Source organism: Hylaeus anthracinus, unplaced genomic scaffold, assembly GCF_026225885.1.
Source record: "Hylaeus anthracinus isolate JK02 unplaced genomic scaffold, UHH_iyHylAnth1.0_haploid 12001, whole genome shotgun sequence".
Taxonomy (NCBI): Eukaryota; Metazoa; Arthropoda; class Insecta; order Hymenoptera; family Colletidae; genus Hylaeus; species Hylaeus anthracinus.
In genome coordinates, this window is record NW_026534348.1 from 17,835,662 (window position 1) to 17,854,198 (window position 18,537).

An 18,537-nucleotide genomic window follows, 5' to 3' on the forward strand; every position below is an offset into this window, starting at 1 on the left:
TTTAAATCATCGGTTTATTCAACGAAATAATCACCATTCATTATTAATTTCATCAATGACTTCATCAATTTCTTTGGAATAAGTATCTGCAGTAATAGTCTGCCACGTGGAAGAAAATCAACGTGAACGATACCTCATGTAGTCCAAACAGTAATCAGTACCTTCTTCGAATGGAGACTCGGTTTTGGTATGGTTCCTGTTGCACACGACCCCTTCTGAACCCAGTGGTGTGATCGTCGTACATTATCATATTCCACCCACTTTTCATCACAAGTTAAAATTCGATCGATAAATGGATATTGCAAATGCTCAGCCGGGAGTATTTCTTCTCTTCCGTTAAACAGTGCGGTATCCATTTGCTCAATCTTTTGTGAAAATTAAATGAATGAATTCGCTTTCTTGCGGTAGATTCTTCACATTCGAATACTTGAGCAAGCTCAGAACATCTTTTTCTAGAATTTGAACTTACGTACTCGATGAATTTTTCGTCTTCGATGACAGATGGACGCCCTGAACACGCGGTTCGTCATCTACCGATTCATTTCCTTCTTTGAACCTTTTAAACCATTTCTGTGCGGTTCTTTCACTAACAGCACCTTCTCCACAAACGCTACAAATGTGTCTTGCTACATTTGCTGCTGTACTGTCAAGTTTAAATTCGTCAAGAATAAAAGCACGAATTTTCACTCTTTCGCTGTCCATGTTTACTGTTCCTATAGCTACACAACAACGAAACAATTGAACTCTACAAAGCATGAATACCAATTACAAAGATCAAGCTTTAAAATGAAACCAAACTCATGTCTTAAAGTTGCCAATTACCACACGAAAATCGATTGTATAGTTACAATTAACGAATAAACCGCACATTATATTAATATTTTGACTTTCTTTGTCGCGTGGTAGACTTTTGATGTGAACCGCGCGGCCAATAACAAAACTACGTATACATATATCTCGAGGCGGAGCGGTGAATCTGATTCGACGCCAACGGCAACTTAACGTGGTTGATCTCTAACTGTCTTTTGACGTCCATTTCCAGAAAAATCACATAAAACAATGAGAGGTTATTGGAAACAAAATTGAAAACAAAATTCGACGTTCAGAGGGTTAATCTTTGATACCACTGCCAGCGGCATAAAATTTTACTTCTTCCGCGAAATACACTCGTCAAAAACCACTACCTGGTTAATATTAATACATTCGACATATTACGTTTGTAATACCGAGTATTTTACGCTTGTAATACTGAGTACTGACGAAAATAATAAATTCTGAAATTACAAAATATGTTTTGAAATATTAATGCTGTAAATATGTAGTGCATAAAATGAAAAGATTTTCATAATGTTTTCATAACCAGGAATAGAATTTAAAGTGACGTGAATTCACGTCAGCGATCGCAAATCCGTTAATGTCAATAAAATAACTCTTTTGGCGTATATTTCAAATAGAACACATGAAACATATAATTCTTAACAGACTCGAAATAGATCACACCAAATTAACAAGTTCACACATAATTTTCAAACCTGATCTTCGAGCCTGCAATTCCTGTAACGCCGTAATAACAGTGAAACGTATGCCCTTAAGACTGTCCTAGATACCTGGAATTCCTTATTAAGATCCAAATTAAACCTATCTAATGCGAAGACTTGACATTCTCATTCGTCAAATACTTAACATTACATAACAAGATTCAACTACTACGCAGTTATCGTTAATAACTAGACTGTGGATGTTTATGCAAATTTATATTTTTACAAATACAGATTAAGGATTGCGATTTAAATTAAAGTATACCTTAGTTACTAAACAATATAACATGTATTTTATTGTTGATATTTTATATATTTTTGCTATTATGCACATTCTCATACATTTTCATATTTTTACGTATTTAATAATTTAATCAAATTCATCAAGACCTGCTGAGTAATAATGCAGTTTAAATAGAAATCATTTCATACTTTTCACTGCATTTTCTCATACTTTTAAGCAATTATATCTAGAGCTAGTGAGTATTCATAGAAATTAACTAGAAATTATTTCATACATTTTAGTGCAGTTTTAATGTTCTTCGAAGTCGATTATAATTTTATTTCTAAAAATTAATTTATGTCACACTTTTTAGTGGCAATCTATAACCAATAGGCTTCATGCAATAACAACAGTTATGAACAATATGTATTTTATTGCAAACGGGATCATCAGAAATACATGTGTAACTAAATGTGAAAGGATTCATCGCGATTGGTAAATTCCTTGCCGAGTTACATGAAAGAATAGTAATTTTTCAATGACAATAGTTATAAACAATAAAAAAGATTCATACATTTTTTTGCAAATGTGATCATCGCGAAAACCTGCCCGGCAGCAAAATGTAAGAGGTATTATCGATTTCATCGATTTTAGGCCGAACATACGTGAAATAGTACTCTTTTTGCGATAAAAAGTAGTATAAAGTGGTAAAAAATAAAACAAGGTTAAATATTTTTGTATGAGTTCAAATGGCAGCGATGCTTTACCAGATACAAGATGTTTCAATCGAATTCGTCAACCCGTTTCGGAGTAAGGAGCAGCACAAAATTTTTCGGATTTTTGCACACAAAAAAATGGAGAAAAAATGAGAAATCGCAATATGTCTTGATAACGGGACCAACTGGCAGACATGCTCTACAAAATGCAAGAGGTTTCATCTCGATTGGTCAAGCTATCTCGGTGTAATCGGGAACATACGTTAAAAAGAAAATATACATGTCGAATTGAGTAACCTTCTCTTTTTCGAAGTCGGTTAAAAATAATAATAAAACAATAATAATAATCAATGAATTCTTCAATAGGATAACGATCAAAAGCATCGAAGTCTCTTTCGTATCAAGTGAAAAGCTAAAAATGGTATCAATGTTGTTAGACCGGCTATTCCAGTTTCCGGACGCTAATCCGATAAAAAACGTTTGATTAATCATGAAATTCAAGCTTCGAGAGAAATGAATTGTAAGACTGAAACATTAATTCGACAAATTCGAGAAATATAAGGTCTTTAATGTATCATATTTAGAAATGTAAACATTGTCAAGTTATCAAATAAATGTGTATTATCTTTTTAACGTCAGATTTACGGAGCATGGTCATTTTTACTCATTTCAAATTACACAAGGCTTTTTAGAAACAGTTTATATTTCTCGTGAACCAGTTATGTCGACTTTTATCCGTTTAACAAGCATATATTCAAATTCATTTTTATTCGAGTTTTTTAATTAATTTTAGTAAATAAACTTCACTTATTGAACCATTCGTTCCTAGTGTTCAACATACTTATGATCTGTATATAAGTTTTTACAAAAAATAAGTTTTTTTTTCAGAAATATCACGTCCACGCTCTTATTGAACAGACTGTACATCTGAAATAAGATACAAAAAACAATGAAAGGTTATTAGAAAGAAACTCGAGAAAAAATTCGGTTAGCAAAGGGTTAATCCTTAATACGGTGACTAGCGGCATAAAATTTTGCTTCTTCCTTGAAGTAGCTTAGCGCGCTGCTTCGAGGTATAGTGCAGCCGTTAGTGCTTGGGCTGCCGCGTAACCTGTTCTCATTTTTATCGTCGTCATCAGGTTTCAGCGCAGGTGAGCTGCGAAGGTGCTGAGCCAACTCCAGCGAACCAGCTCGTAGTTCTCGAGCATTTCCTTCTCCTTCATCGTAGAAACGCATTGACCTTCGAGACAAGATACCTGCGATCAATGCGAACGTTGCTATTCTATCGTTGTCCGACGATATAACCGCGATTATGCATCCACCAACAGCCGCAAACGACTTAAGCTAATTGCAAGAACAAGCATTTTACCCCCTTTGAAACTTAAAACCATGCTTAGGGGACGCCCTCCTCCTGTCAGCCCACACTAACCAAACGATGTCTGAAATATACGGCGCACTGAATATTCTTGCCCAGTACATTTCCTTAAACGTACTTAAGCGTCGTGATTTTAACTCTTCACAGCAAATTGTAAGAAATTAGATACATCTATACTAATATATAACAATCTATAATCTATCTATAGATCTATATATATATGTCGTAGGGAAATGATAAAAATAGAGATTTGATCAAATCCCTTAACTGTTTTAGTGAAAAGATGAAATAATATGATTTGATCAAATCCCCTGAAACATAAATGCTATGAGCAGAATAAATTCAGTCAACATCGTGACACGTTCCAAGCATTCCTTTTAGCCTTTTCCTGGTCGCTTTTGACTGGCTGTCGACTAGTTGATACCATTTTCATTCAAGCAAACGCTTCGTAAAATTGAAAAGTATTTTCATAATATGATTAGTGTGAATGTATGTTCAAAAGTAGAATTTAAGCATGGAAAGAATGAGAATTCCCTCGTACGACCATTTTATTCTTATTTTAGGAAATAAATCTCTATAAATGAGGTTTAGAATTATAGAGATACAGATTTTAAAATAATATTTTTATAAATATTGACTAATATTGTACCCAAGGAACCAACGGATGGGTTGTAGGTGTTCTGAGTTATAAATTCAGTTTCTAGTTTCTAGGACTGTTTTCGGAATTCCGATGGTAGAATGTTATTTATAAGACTATTTATTTATTTATCATATTAATGTAATAAAAAGTATCCTATTTATAAACCTTATATTTCATGCGCAAACAAATTACGATTATTCGTCCCAAAAACTTAAGCAATTAACTACAATCAAGAAGTATAGACCATTCGGTTATGAAAGTCTGAACGTTTAATATCAAAGTGCTAATCGATTCTTTGCTCAATCATACTTTACTTAAAAGTTATGATTTTTTAATCATAACAATACCTTTCACGTGCTTCATTTTCTACATTTGCAATAATCATGTTTTTATTAAACGTGATGCTATGAGCGGAAAGGAAACGAAATGAAACTAAACTTTTAGGGAATTCCGTAACGTTTATACAGGTTGTCCCAAGAATGTTGTAACACCTTGAAAGGGGTGGTTCGGGAGGTGATTTGGAACAACTCTTTCCTTAGCGAAAATGTTATCCGAGGCTTCGTTAAGTAGATATTAACAAAAAACCCCGACCAATCAGAGCGCGCGTATACCGCTGGAGCGCCCGCGGGAGCGAAGGCTACGAGCTAAGCGGCCTCGTCAATGTCCTTCGATGCACGTCGAGTCACTTGTTCGCGTACAAGCGCGGCCGCTTAGCTCGTAGCCTTCGCTCCCGCGGGCGCTCCAGCGGTATACGCGCGCTCTGATTGGTCGGGGTTTTTTGTTAATATCTACTTAACGAAGCCTCGGACAACATTTTCGCTAAGGAAAAAGTTGTTCCAAATCACCTCCCGAACCACCCCTTTCAAGGTGTTACAACATTCTTGGGACACCCTGTAGAGACAATCAAAAAACGTGTCGTGCTGCTTCTCCTCGCTTGGCTGACGAGAGCGGTAGTAAAAGAAACACGGTGACCGTTATAGTTTAGTACAAAACCGTATTTATATTTTGAAGCTATATGACTTCCGATTAAGACCGCGTATTTCTAACGTAATCTCAAACATATGTACTTAAATAAGTTACTCTTAAAATGTTTCATTCTAAACTCAATTCGGAAGCTTTGTTGAGTATACATGAAATTTTTCAGATTTAAAAAAAAACTTTCACACAATAAAAAAACAAGGGTTAATATAACTTTATCGAGATAAAATTTGTTCAATCGCAGGAAAGGTGAGCCGTCCATAAAGGGTATAATAAGATAAAAGATCCATTCGATTCACAATTTTTTAAAGGTGGCGCAATCTACAAGCGCCGTCAGACACAATTTTCTCAATTATACAGTGTGTCCCAAAAATATTGGAGTTCTTTGAAAGGGGTGGTTCGAGGAGTGATTTGAAACAACTTTTTTCTTAGCGAAAATGTTGTCCGAGGCTTCGTTGTTTCAAATCACCTCCCGAACCAAGGAACTCTAATATTTTTGGGACACCCTGTATAGACTATACACTCAAATGACTATACATACCAACGTGCACACATACGCTCATTTAATATATATATATATATATATATATATATATATATATATATATATATTGTTAATAGTCAAGACATCATCAGGATAGTAAAAATCACCTTTGTAGAGGCAGCTGAACATATGCTTCTTCAATTTAATATTATTAATACATATAATACACCTTACGCATTAGCATTATAAAACTAAATTAATATTGAAAATAATTGCCATTTCAGGAGGAGGAACAAGTTGAAACAAAGAAGTAATTTGACTGAATGTGATGAAATAAGAGAAATTGATTGTTCCTGACCTTTTGTTTAAAGGAATGATTTAAGGACACAATTGGGTCGGATGCAAGTCAATTCACAGGAGACGATTTGCTGTCATTTCTATAGCAATTTTATTAACATTGTTATTTCGATAGCATTAATTACAGATACCAATTTGCAATGTAGAGTACTAAAAAAAAAAGAAAAAAAAAACAAATAAAAAAGGGGTATTTAAAAAACAAGACCATAAGATGAGCATATAGTGAATTTTGATTTTTAGAAAAAAATGACAATGAGCGATTGTATTATAATACAATCGTATTTAAATACAATTTCTACAATTACGAACGCGTACGACAATAGGAATCGACATTACCTGCACGAGCTGATTTATTCGACAAATGACACGCGATAATGTAAGGTCTGGTGATAAAAATAAGCTAAATTGGATAATAATGAGCTCAAACCTGTAATATACATAATAATTACACATTGTTTCAACGTCGCAAGATCAATAAAGTACCTCGCAATGTAGTACGCTCAAGTCAAGTGCAATTGGAGTATAAAAACTCTAAAATAACCCTATATCGAATGGCCAGCGATGATTTCGGACTACGCGTTACTACAATGGTTTTTTTTAAATAAGAAATAACGTCATTTACGCGCTAAATAATCAATTATTTTCGGTGTTTACTCCAGGATGATCGATACAGTCGTCTTTCTTCTCTTTCTTCCTTTTTTTCTATAATTATTGTAATGATCTACGTAATTCTTACTTATCAAAGAGCTACCCAACTAATTTGTTTCGCATTAGTCATTTCGTGATGAGTGCGTAAAGTTGCCAGTCGTTCTATTGAGGAAATAATCGTTTCTTTTAATTATTTCTGTCCTTGTCAAATTTTTGATTCAGAAAATCATATAAAATAAGAATTTGGTATCTTCTATATCTTAGAAATAACAATAGAAGTAGAAAATGATAATATACAGAATATTGAGCCATTAGTCTACCTAATCTACATATACATATATGTTTATAACAATATATCATAGTTCATATATGTATATGGTATATTACCATAAACCACGTATAATGTATATATAAGTATCTATCATTTTCCCCCTGTATTATGTTTAAGAAATAAAAGACAACAATTTCTTAGCATAACCGATTTTGTCGTGACTCAACTATACATACGATACCGAAATGTTCGAACCTTCAACTCCTGACTTCATTCACGTCAATGGTTGATATGTATTATTAAAACAAACTGTTGTGGAACCCTTATTGATAAAGCTTCCGATCGATACAAACTTTTTTGAAAAATAACATAGCAAGTCAATACAACAAAAATATTGAATATACCAAACAGGTGCTTTACACTTTGTCAAATTGCAAAATATAATAAAAAATGCTGATTATGTATAATATGTACCACTCAAAGGTGCACTACTTTCGTGACTGCTACTTTTTTCGAACTTTATTTAAACTTCTATTTTTGTTGTACTAAACTATTTTTCAAAACAATTGATGTTATCGATAAGGATCCTACCACATTTATCCTAAAGGCAGAAACAATTATGAAACTTTTTCAACAGATTTTTCCTGAAACAGTTGAAATGAAACTTTCTGGTTTTAATAAAATTTATAAGAAATAAAAGTAAAAGTTCTCGTGTAATAGAAACAAGATATTTTCTTCGCCGATAGCAGATAGTTTTTTTAAAATATTGTTTTCCAATTTCTGTCTAAAAAGATATTCGTATTTTCACCTGTAAATTGTGCTCCTAGAGTTTAGCTGGGAAGATTGGAAACACCACATTTATAGAAATACGCGTTGGAGAAGTACGGTATGTATAATAAAAATCGAGATTGATTACGTCCCTTTTTCATGCTTAATGCAGTTGGCAACCCTACGCGTGACACTAATGATCGGATTAAGGATGTCGTGATTCGTGATCAATGACACTGATATCTCCTCTCTCCCATCTCTTTGACCCATCTTCTCCCGTAAGTACATTAGATACGACCGAACAGAACACTGAGTACATTACTTCTAATACTTCACTTACACGCTATTATGTACAGTTATGAATACCAGCGCACCATGATTTGCGGTACCGGGAAGATCGCCGGGTACCATTTCAATGGGCGCGATCCAATCATGAAAGACGAAAGTGCTCTTCAGAACCGGTCGATTGCGTTACGCGCATGAGACAGTGTAGGACAGTAAAAAACAGTTTAATAAATGAGCGAGAGAAACAGGGAGAGAGAAAAAGAGAAGGAGAGAGAGAAAATACGTCACAAAATGAGAAAGAAAGTAGAAGAAAGAAGGGGACAGATACGCATCCAAGTATACTGTACAAAAGATATTTTTACCCAGTTTTACGTACGAGGAATCGCTGAACTTTCGTCGAGCAGTAAGCTTTCATTTTACCGCCTTGCCTTCTTTAGTAAATTGGTGAAAACATCCCTCCGATGTTATCCATCGTCTATAAAACTGGACATTTGTCAAACAACAGTATAAATTTTTTTTTTTTGTCCATAAGATACGAAATAGATATTAGTATTGAGATCGATTAACGATCGATTAACAGCGGCTACGCGAAGGCCAATGGAAAAGAAGTTTCGGACTCGTTTCTTATTCGTACCATATTCTATACCATAGAATAATTCTAAATAATTAACACTAAGGGAAAGTGAATACAAAAGATATTTGGTACTTATATACATAATACGTTCTAAAATAAAATGTCAAAACATGATTGCACGAAACAACGAAAGGGATAATACACATGGGAGGCAGTATAAAAATACAAGATAAGATTAATCACAAATACTAATCTCACTGACGAATTCATAGAAATTGTTATTTATTTATCTTTAAAAAAAAAAAAAAGAAAAAAAAAGATTTTAATGAGATTATATTTTATTATTAAATATTTCGTTAACTCTATATTCACTTTCCGTTCATTCATACGACAGCCACAATTATATATAGCAGTGTATTTAAAAGACAATAAGGACGGGATAGAAACGTTCGCAATATTTACTGCAAAATCAAACAAAATTTCTACAGGAATACATACATGAACTAGCGCCGATTCATTCCATTGGCTCCGCACGGTCGTTTCATGTTGTTGCATACATTACACATATACTAATAAAAGAAAGATTATTTAATTGTATTATATTTACATTATCGAGATATAAAAATACTAACAAGAAACATACCTATAGACAAGGTCCTCCAAACGATTCACCCCATTAGAAATAAACTAATTCATAATCAAGTTTGGCAGTAATATTGTCCCTATCTATTTGCATTCTTATTGTTGTTTACAAGATCCTCATTTTATTCACTCTCAGTAAAACGTAGCGTCTTCTAGGACGTTTCAAGCTTACACATTTCCTTAATGCTATCCATTAACTTTTATCTCTATCCTAAATTCTTTGCTACCTTGGAAGATTTCCATTGTTCACTGCACAGGCCTTTGCTGTGGGTTAATATAAAAACAAATGTTTTTGTTATTCGTACAGCTATCATATACACTGGTCACAGTGACAGCGATTCATTTATAAAAACATGCGATTTCACATAACATTTGCTTCACCGCTGAACCTAATTTCTAAAGATGAGCCATAGAAAACACACAATGCAATTCATACATCTCACATTCATTAATAAATCTACTAGTAGCTACTATATATATATATTTTTTTTTTATATAAAAAACAAATTTAAATGCATAATGTCATAATAAGACAAACAACAATTGGGGCTCTTACGAAACTGCTGCACTTTTTTTAATAACAAATAATCATATAAAATTATATCGAAATTTAAATTGTATAGGTTCAGCGAGGAATTTTCGTGCCACACACTCGCTGCAGTCGATTTGCGGACATTTACGGTGGTGGAAAATATTTCAGTGTATGAAAACCTTTCACCTCCCTAATTTTAAGGAGGATAATAATAAAAATAATAATACTCGACATATTTGTCGTAACAACGTTACACAGTTTTAAACTGCAGAAACGGCTTACAACATACACATGCATGCACCAGTGTGTGTGCATGTATAGTAAGAATATTTACTATGCACAGATATATTATTTCATAGTTCCTAGAAATATAGTAAATTTTATAAATGTGTTATACGTGTGTTTATGTGCACAATCTCACTAGCACTGTTACAACTCGAACGTGTGTCGTGCGTATAAATCTGTGATTTCTTTGAAGACATTTGTGTGGAAGAACAGTGGAACTGCAACTTGCGAGACATATGGAATTTGTGTTATTTAGTTATTAACACTTGGTCTCTTCGTCGCTTTTTTAACCGTATCAGAGTATTCGGTAACTTGCTTCAAGTATAGTAACTTCCTCAGCCTTCAACCGATGATGATTTTTTATCTAACTTCTTCGAATAACAGTACTTCCATTCCGATTAGCGAATAACTTCAGAGTAACTTCAGAGTAACTTCACTTATTCATCATATTACACAGTTCACCAACGCTTTTACTTCGCGGCGTATATCGTGTCTTTTGAAACTGTTGTGTATTTGGGAATAAATTAGCTTGCATTAACGTCCTTTCCGAAGACTTCAAATGAATCTCTGCGCGTACGTCTGCATGCGACGGAGTTCTCGAACGTACAACGTGGATGGGACTCTCTCGATTCATGGTAAGTCGAGATAATATACTAGTATCGTACGACAAAATTTTTGAGCTTGCAGCCAATCTACAAGCGCAGGGAGAACACTTTGGCAAATTTATCATAATTTTATCCGGTTCAATCGTCAAAGATGACCGGCCAAATTTTTTTAAAGGACAGCAAATCAATTTTTTATTCTTCATTTTCTTTTCAATAGAATCGTTCCTCCCTTGATCTTTACTTGATTTTTCAAAACTTTTACTTGTAAATTTGTTACTCTTACTACCCCATAGAAATTTTTTCACAGACTCCGTGGATTTCTCGTTAGTAGCTTGTGTTTCGTGTTCTTCGAGTTTTTTACCCTTTGCAATTATTTCTTTAGTTGAAGATTTAGTACAATATTGTTTATTGTTTTTACTACACTGCGATTCCGATGTAGATTCTATGCTATTGTATTTAAATTGATTTAAAGGAGACTTCTTCTCTGCCATATGCTGAGTTTGTATGCTTTTGCAATCCGAAATATCTTTAGTATTATCACTAGAGGTATTCGAAAATGACGAAATTGATTTTTCTGCAATTGTTTGTTGCTGGCAGTCTTCAACCTGTATGTCAACCAAAGTTGTATGGGATACCTGAATGCTAGTTTTCTTATGACTTTGACCAAATGAATTTTTCAAAGTTCTGTGGACGATGTTTTTTTGACTTTTACTAAATGGGTTTTTTAAGTTCTTAGGTAAAGAAATATGTTTCTTTGCAACTTGACCAATATGATTTAAGCGAAAATTGTGACGAACAGGTGTACTCTCTAATATCGTTTTATTATGTTTTTTATCTTGCACATTTGTAGTTACTTCTTTTTGCTTCACATTTTTCTCATCATGTTGAATTGCTTTTCTCGAACTACTGTCTAAACTTGACTCATCATCTTCAGAACATGTGTCCTTTAAAGAATCTTTATGGTGAATTTCCTGGTTACTAACTGTCTGTTGATCAAGGAAGAATACATCAAAAATAGAGGCAAACGATGATTCTTCGTCACAGGGGAGGACAGGTGCCTTCTCCCCTGTGGGAGGCGACTGCTAGACAAGCTTTTCAGTCTGTGAGCTTGTTGAAATGGAGCTAATCGTATTTGAATTATTAGAAGTGGTGCGCCCTTGACTGCTCACATGTGTATGCTCTCCTCCCTGCCCCCCCTGACTCTGGGAGAGGCTCAGTCGCCGTCAGTTTACCAATTCCACGTTTACAAATTGTTTCAGTCGTTCCAAATATTGATCGAATAACTCCACGTTATTGTGGCCAGCACCCTGAAAACATAATACTATTTTCGCAAGATTTCTCTTTTTTTCAAATAGAATTATAAACAAAATTATATACCTCGACCCATAGTGGTTCCACTGCTCTTGGACACCTTTCGTAAATTGCTAAACCATGACTGAAATTTATTACTTCATCTTCAGTTCCATGAATGACCAAGACTGGAGAAGTAACTTTGGGTACTTTATCTATACTGTAAATAAAGAAATTTTCATTAATCTCTTATATCTTGGATGTTGTTACCTTTATGCCAAAACTCTGAAAGTGTTATTTGATATATTCTGGAATTGCTAAATTGTACAATAACCCACATTCATGAATCAAGTTAGAGTATGATCGCCATTGTTACCTAATGTATACATATATTTATCATTTTGGTGCAAAGATAAGCAAAATAGAATCATTAAACAGTATAAAATATACCTTTATATTAAAAAGTGAAGGTTTTTACATTCATGATTTTAGCATAAAGGAGTTAATATATATATAACTTCATTATACTATGGATACATATTATTTATATCTTTATATTAAGGTATAACATAAGTTCTTGTTTATGATATTAAGAACCTCTAATTCCTGATTTAACTGAAAATCAAGCTATCTTAAATAGAATATGGATTAAAGAATACATTAGCACCACTAAATGTTTTATGAATTTCAAATGGGTTGTACAACCAAAGAAGTCATTAAAAATTATCATGGTAAAAAATGGTAGGCTTTTATAAATCAAATATTACATCAGATGGAAATAGATAGTTTACATCAACACAAGTAACAATTTTCAGTGGTTGAACAAAAATGGACAGTCAAAGCCTATATTCAAATCTGGCATATACAAGAAAAAGTTCATGCTATGTAAATCATGGAATGCAGGTGAATTTGATGCGTTTAAACCTGCTGAATTCTAACGAAATAGTAGCTGTAAAAAAACCACAGCCAACAATTAAGCAGAGTGAGCTATACCCTTTACCATTAAGGTATTGATATAATTACTATAAAAGTGACCATTGACAATGTTCAACCACATATTAAAATATTATTAAAAAAAAAAAATGAACAAATGGGGGTGGAAAGTTCTAACTCACATGCCACATAGCCATAAGTTTTCACAATGAGATTATCAATTATTCTGATCAATGCAGTATTCGTTAAATAATACAAAATTCAAAAATTATGATGTGATAAAAATTTGTGTGTTAAAGTATTTGAAACCAACACTGTGAGTTCTTTGAAAGAGATATCCATTTTATGTGTACAAGATAGCAAAAAGTTATCAATGATAATTCTGAATACCTTGTAATATTAAAATATGACAAATCTTATGTTACACCCTAATAAATAATTTACAAATATTTTCATGAATGAATACATTTCTGGTTCACAAATATGTATACTTTATAAATATAAAGAAGATATACATATATAAGGATGCACAAGAAAATAATATTTATAAATTGAAAAGAATGTTTTCCATTTTGTATTTCCTTATTGTTTAGAAAAACGGTTTTTAATTAACAAATATTCGATTATCATTATTTAATATAATTTTATTAAATAAAGCTAAGAGACATTTAATACATTTTTATTAAATAAAGCTGTTCAGGCTACATATATATAGCAGCTGAAGCGTAACACTTATTAGCAAAGTATACGACGGATCGTGCAACTTACAGGTTTCCATGAGACAAGTATTCAGATAAACTTTTATTGCTTCCCATACTTCAATTCAGAGAAACTGAAAATCGCTCGAAGGAAAACTTATGCGCGCATGTCACAATAATATTCGTTACATCTCTCGAAATATTCGTCTCGTTTAAAAGAAATTTGAAATCATGAATTTAAAATATTGAGATCGCGAGTACGTATGGAATCTTAAGGTGGACCCTGGTGAAAACTATTTTTCAAAATTTTTGTCATGCAGCCCCCACAACTTGCACGATTTGGTGAAAAAATGAATTCCTGCAAAAGAACAAATTGGTTAGAGAATAGGAACATGTGCTATAAATTATTTTATTATACAAAGTTTCAGCAACAATGAAAAAGTACACTCAATATCAACTTTGTTTATTGTAATTCTTATTAGTACAAAAAAATTGTTTAATAATTTGTCTACTCTATATTGTTTATAGCATGTTATTAAGGAAAGAAGATTGAAATAATCATTTGCTATTAGTAACAAAAAACACCTATCAGTAAAAGTAGTAATCACAAACCATTAACATTGAATTTATATAGAAAAGCAGGAGAAAAGAAAACAGTTGGTATCAGAATTCAATGATATAATATTTTTATTAAAAATCTTTGATTAACATAATACAATTAATATTTAAGTAATCCTGAATGTAGTCAGTAATAATTTGTAAAACGAATTTCTTCTTCTAATCATTCATGGTCAAACAATCAATGTAGTGGCAGTTTTATAATTGTCATCTGCTGCCCACATTGACGTATCTTTATTTATGAAATCAATGTTAACATGCAATTACTTGAAAAATTGTTTTCTATAAACAGGAATATTTTCTATTCCTACATTTTTACTTCATTCAACTTCTATGAAAATAATTGAAATTTTATTGATATTATCATCCAGCTCATTGTTACAAGTCTGAATCATTACTTTATACCATAGAAATGATTTTAGCATGAAAAAGTATATAAAAAGAATGAGACCTGTCATTTAAATCATTATCTATATCTTAGTTATCAGATATTATTTGATATTCTTTATCCCTTTGAGCAATGAGTTCTTTTACTACCGATTGACAAACCTGAAATGAGTCTTTCCACATAAGTAAATACTTTTTGAAATCAGAATACAAATAATTTTGCTTAAACAATAAATGCTCATCTACTATATTTGCAACTTTGAGTAATATGTAAAAGCAATAGCATGGCCATACGCAAGTTTGATTAACTGCTTTAGTGTAAAATTCAAAATGTAAATATATATTTATATTGCAGCAGGCAGTCTAAGGTAAGACATAAATGTAAATTTATATCACTCAAAGGGTTACAAGAAGTAGGGCTACAAAAGAAGAAGATACAGAGTGAATATTTCCAATCCTAGGAATTATAATAATGTTATTTAAGAAATTATTTAGGAAGTATAATAATATTATTTCAATTATTAAGTTATACGTTCACATTTCATAATAGGAACAATTTTTCATTGTTACTGGTCATTGTGTTAGCCTCATGTTACACTCAAGATAACCCTAAGATAAAAATCGAACACTCTAAACTTTTAATTAAACGAGTTCTACATTACTAAAGGAAATTATGAATATGACCCATGTGTCATATGGTACACTATATTCAATGATAAAACCAAACGTTTTGAATAAATTCTATGACCTTATAATTCCATATTACTCATCATTAATTGATAAATAATACATTTATTAAATAATAACTTTTTCAGTGAAAATTTTACAATAAGGTTAGCTTTGGTATAGGAGCAAAATCAATCAAATATAAAGTCACTTGTGGATCGGTTTTCTGATTGACTTTCACTTTTGCAGGAATTATTGTTTTCTCAAGGATCACGTGAAAAAAATTCGACTATCATAAAATAAGGTCCACCCTAATGGAATCTGTATCTGTACCACGTGCATAGATGGAACACCCTAACACGATACCAGTGTCATGCGCGTAAACTTTAGCTACGCGAATGACAGTACACGATAAGCGGATTATAGATCGCGTCTTATTAAGACGATAAACAGAAGGATGCGTGTATCAAAGGAATTTCAACCTACCTGGGGAAGGCGTCAAAGAACCATGTTCTTTTGGTTTTGGGAAATGCTACTCGCATTCCCGACATCAAAGGTGAATGCAGTACAACTGCACCAACCTCGTATCGTGCGGCCAAATCGACCGTGGGTACAGTTCCGATGCTTTGACCGTATAGAATAATGTTATCCGGATTAATACCGTACCGTGTTCTCAGAGCATGCCACGCAGCGTCTATATCCGCGTAAAGGTTTTTTTCCGACGGTTTTCCACTAGAAACACCGTAACCCGAATAATCGTAGCTGAATACGTTACAATTGATTCTCGAGCCAAGTCCCAAGTAAAAACTAGACATCTGTCCAAGATCGGCAGCGTTTCCGTGAGAAAATAAAATGGTAAAACGTGCGGTAGCCGTGCACCGTACAAACACACAGGCTATTCGGTTTCCTCGTGACGTTCTTGCATAGAAACCTTCCACCGCGTCTTTCTCCCTGTCCGAGAATTGCCACTCTGCCCTGTCAGACAAGGAAATTGTAAACTTGGAGCCTTCATCCTCGACGAACGTGTACGTTGGCTCGGGCGGTAGAAACGCTAATTTTGCAGCGATTCTGGACGGGCAAGGTGGACAGCAAAACAAGCAACACAATTCACTAAAACTTAACCCGTTCATCGTTCGATGTCTCGGCATCGAGATCAGCGCCTCGACTTAAACGTACGTTCCATGCACTATACTTTCGCGCCTACTAATTTTTAATCACAATGTCATTTGTTATTGTACTTCTGCAAGAATCTCTCACGATGATTCAGCCATGACGGCTCGCAAGACGGACAATTTCTCTCCCTCCTTCTTTCTTCTCTTTCTCGCACAATGCCCCCACCCACTAAATGTTACGCACTTTCATTGTATTCAGGTAAAATGAGATATGAAACAAGGATAGAGATTACGGCGCTATCTCACACCGTCCCTCTTGTACTCATTGCTCAGCTATTGGTGAAGAAATTAAAACCAACGAGATGATTCAATATGGAATGAAGAATGGTCGTATATTCATTCGTGGGGACAATAATTCGTGCCGGGATAGGAGAAAGTCACCAGCCCCGGCTACCATTTCTCCTTCATTATCCGTTTCTAGTGGTCACGAGGATGTAACGCTAGATGGAGTTACTACTACCATAAAATAATCATACATCCAGTGATCCAGAAGCAGAGATGGGCAAAACCCTAGGCTTCGAATAAATCTGAAGTTTGCCGATATGTTTGTCTCATTTCCTTCTTTGGAAAATTTTCAAAAGAGGAAAGGAGATAGACATATCAGCAAACTTCAGATTTATTCGAAGCCTAGGGTTTTGCCCATCTCTGTCCAAAAGCTTCACTCAACACTGGCTTCTTTCCATGAAGACTGTATAAGGAGTAGTGATGGGCAAAACCCTAGGCTTCAAATAAATCTGAAGTTTGCCGACATGTTTGTCTCGTTTCCTCTTTTCCGAACATTTTCGAAAGAAAGAAACGAGACAAACACATCGGCAAACTTCAGGTTTATTCGAAGCCTAGGGTTTTGCCCATCTCTGATTGAGCTCTATCCTAACTAGAGTGTGAACAACTGTAGGAAAAAGTAGAGGCGACGGAGGTTCGAGAGAAATGCAAAATGGGTGGTTCCGGTATTATCCTATAGCAAATTTATTTGTAGAGGGGGAATAAACGTACGCTGTAACATAACCTACCTGAGCATCGCTGACCATTGTCGAATGAGTTACTTTCAGATTCTTCTTCGCATAAAATTGGATAAATACAATATAAATTGAATTGTGACAAATAATAAAATTTAGCTCTATACCAAATTGTATATATTTGTATGATCTAAATTATGGTATATAAATTATGGATACTATTTCATTATTATGTCATTATTATTAATGTTTCTATCGTTTTATATACAAATAAAAAGGAAATAAAGTTCAAATCTGTACATAATTAATCTGTAAATAATTCCTAGTTCCGTGAAATTCAAACAAAGAGGAGTCTGTTCTCCCTCCACACATAAATTTGCTATAGGATAGTACCACCGGAACCATTCATCTTGCATCTCTCCCGGACCGGCTTCTCTCTCGCAGTTCACACTCCAGTTAGGATAGAGCTCAATGATCTCTACATATTTGACGATCGTCAAATTCACTTATTACTATGATAACTAACTAAACGTGATCACGACTAACACAGTGTAACGCAGCATGAAGTTACTGAATTACTGAAACACTAACAGCTAGTGACTAACTTCTATGCTGGTTTCATAAAGTTTTAGAGCAAAATAATTTTAAAGTAAGCTTTCAAAGTGTTCCAAAATCCACTTTGGGTTTTTGAATGCTAATTACTTCTGCTTGTAGCAGCCGATCGTATGCTAAGTAGTATTGCCAACATTTTAAACGGCAATAACAAGGGAACGATACATAAGTATGCGCCTTACAATGCGCCTACTTATCTAGTGATTTTTTCGAAAGACAGCTATGAGGTTAGCAATAGACAGCAACTTTCGTGGAAAATCGATTAAATCCAGGTATATAGTGGA

General features: G+C 33.7%; 2 protein-coding genes across 4 annotated transcripts; both read right to left on the bottom strand.

Moving 5' to 3' along the window:
- Window positions 1-6,378: 6,378 nt before the first annotated feature.
- LOC128890629 (uncharacterized) lies at window positions 6,379-12,003 on the bottom strand (the record flags this gene model as incomplete). The annotated part of the gene is made up of 2 exons (XM_054149284.1): window positions 6,379-9,426; window positions 9,501-12,003. A coding segment is annotated over one exon (1,254 nt), but the record flags the coding sequence as incomplete, so codon positions are not given.
- LOC128891255 (alpha/beta hydrolase domain-containing protein 17B) lies at window positions 11,864-16,874 on the bottom strand. 3 transcript variants are annotated; one of them, XM_054150656.1, is made up of 3 exons: window positions 16,000-16,874; window positions 12,299-12,431; window positions 11,864-12,228 (listed from the first exon to the last, which is right to left on the bottom strand). In XM_054150656.1, exons 1-3 carry the CDS (start codon window positions 16,659-16,661, stop codon window positions 12,145-12,147), a joined length of 879 nt encoding a protein of 292 aa, XP_054006631.1. In that variant the 5' UTR covers window positions 16,662-16,874; the 3' UTR covers window positions 11,864-12,144. The 3 variants fall into 3 exon arrangements, with proteins under 3 accessions (XP_054006631.1, XP_054006634.1, XP_054006632.1); XM_054150659.1 differs by lacking the exons at window positions 11,864-12,228; window positions 12,299-12,431 and adding an exon at window positions 13,783-14,200; XM_054150657.1 differs by lacking the exons at window positions 11,864-12,228; window positions 12,299-12,431 and adding an exon at window positions 14,384-15,266.
- Between the last annotated feature and the right edge of the window lie 1,663 nt (window positions 16,875-18,537).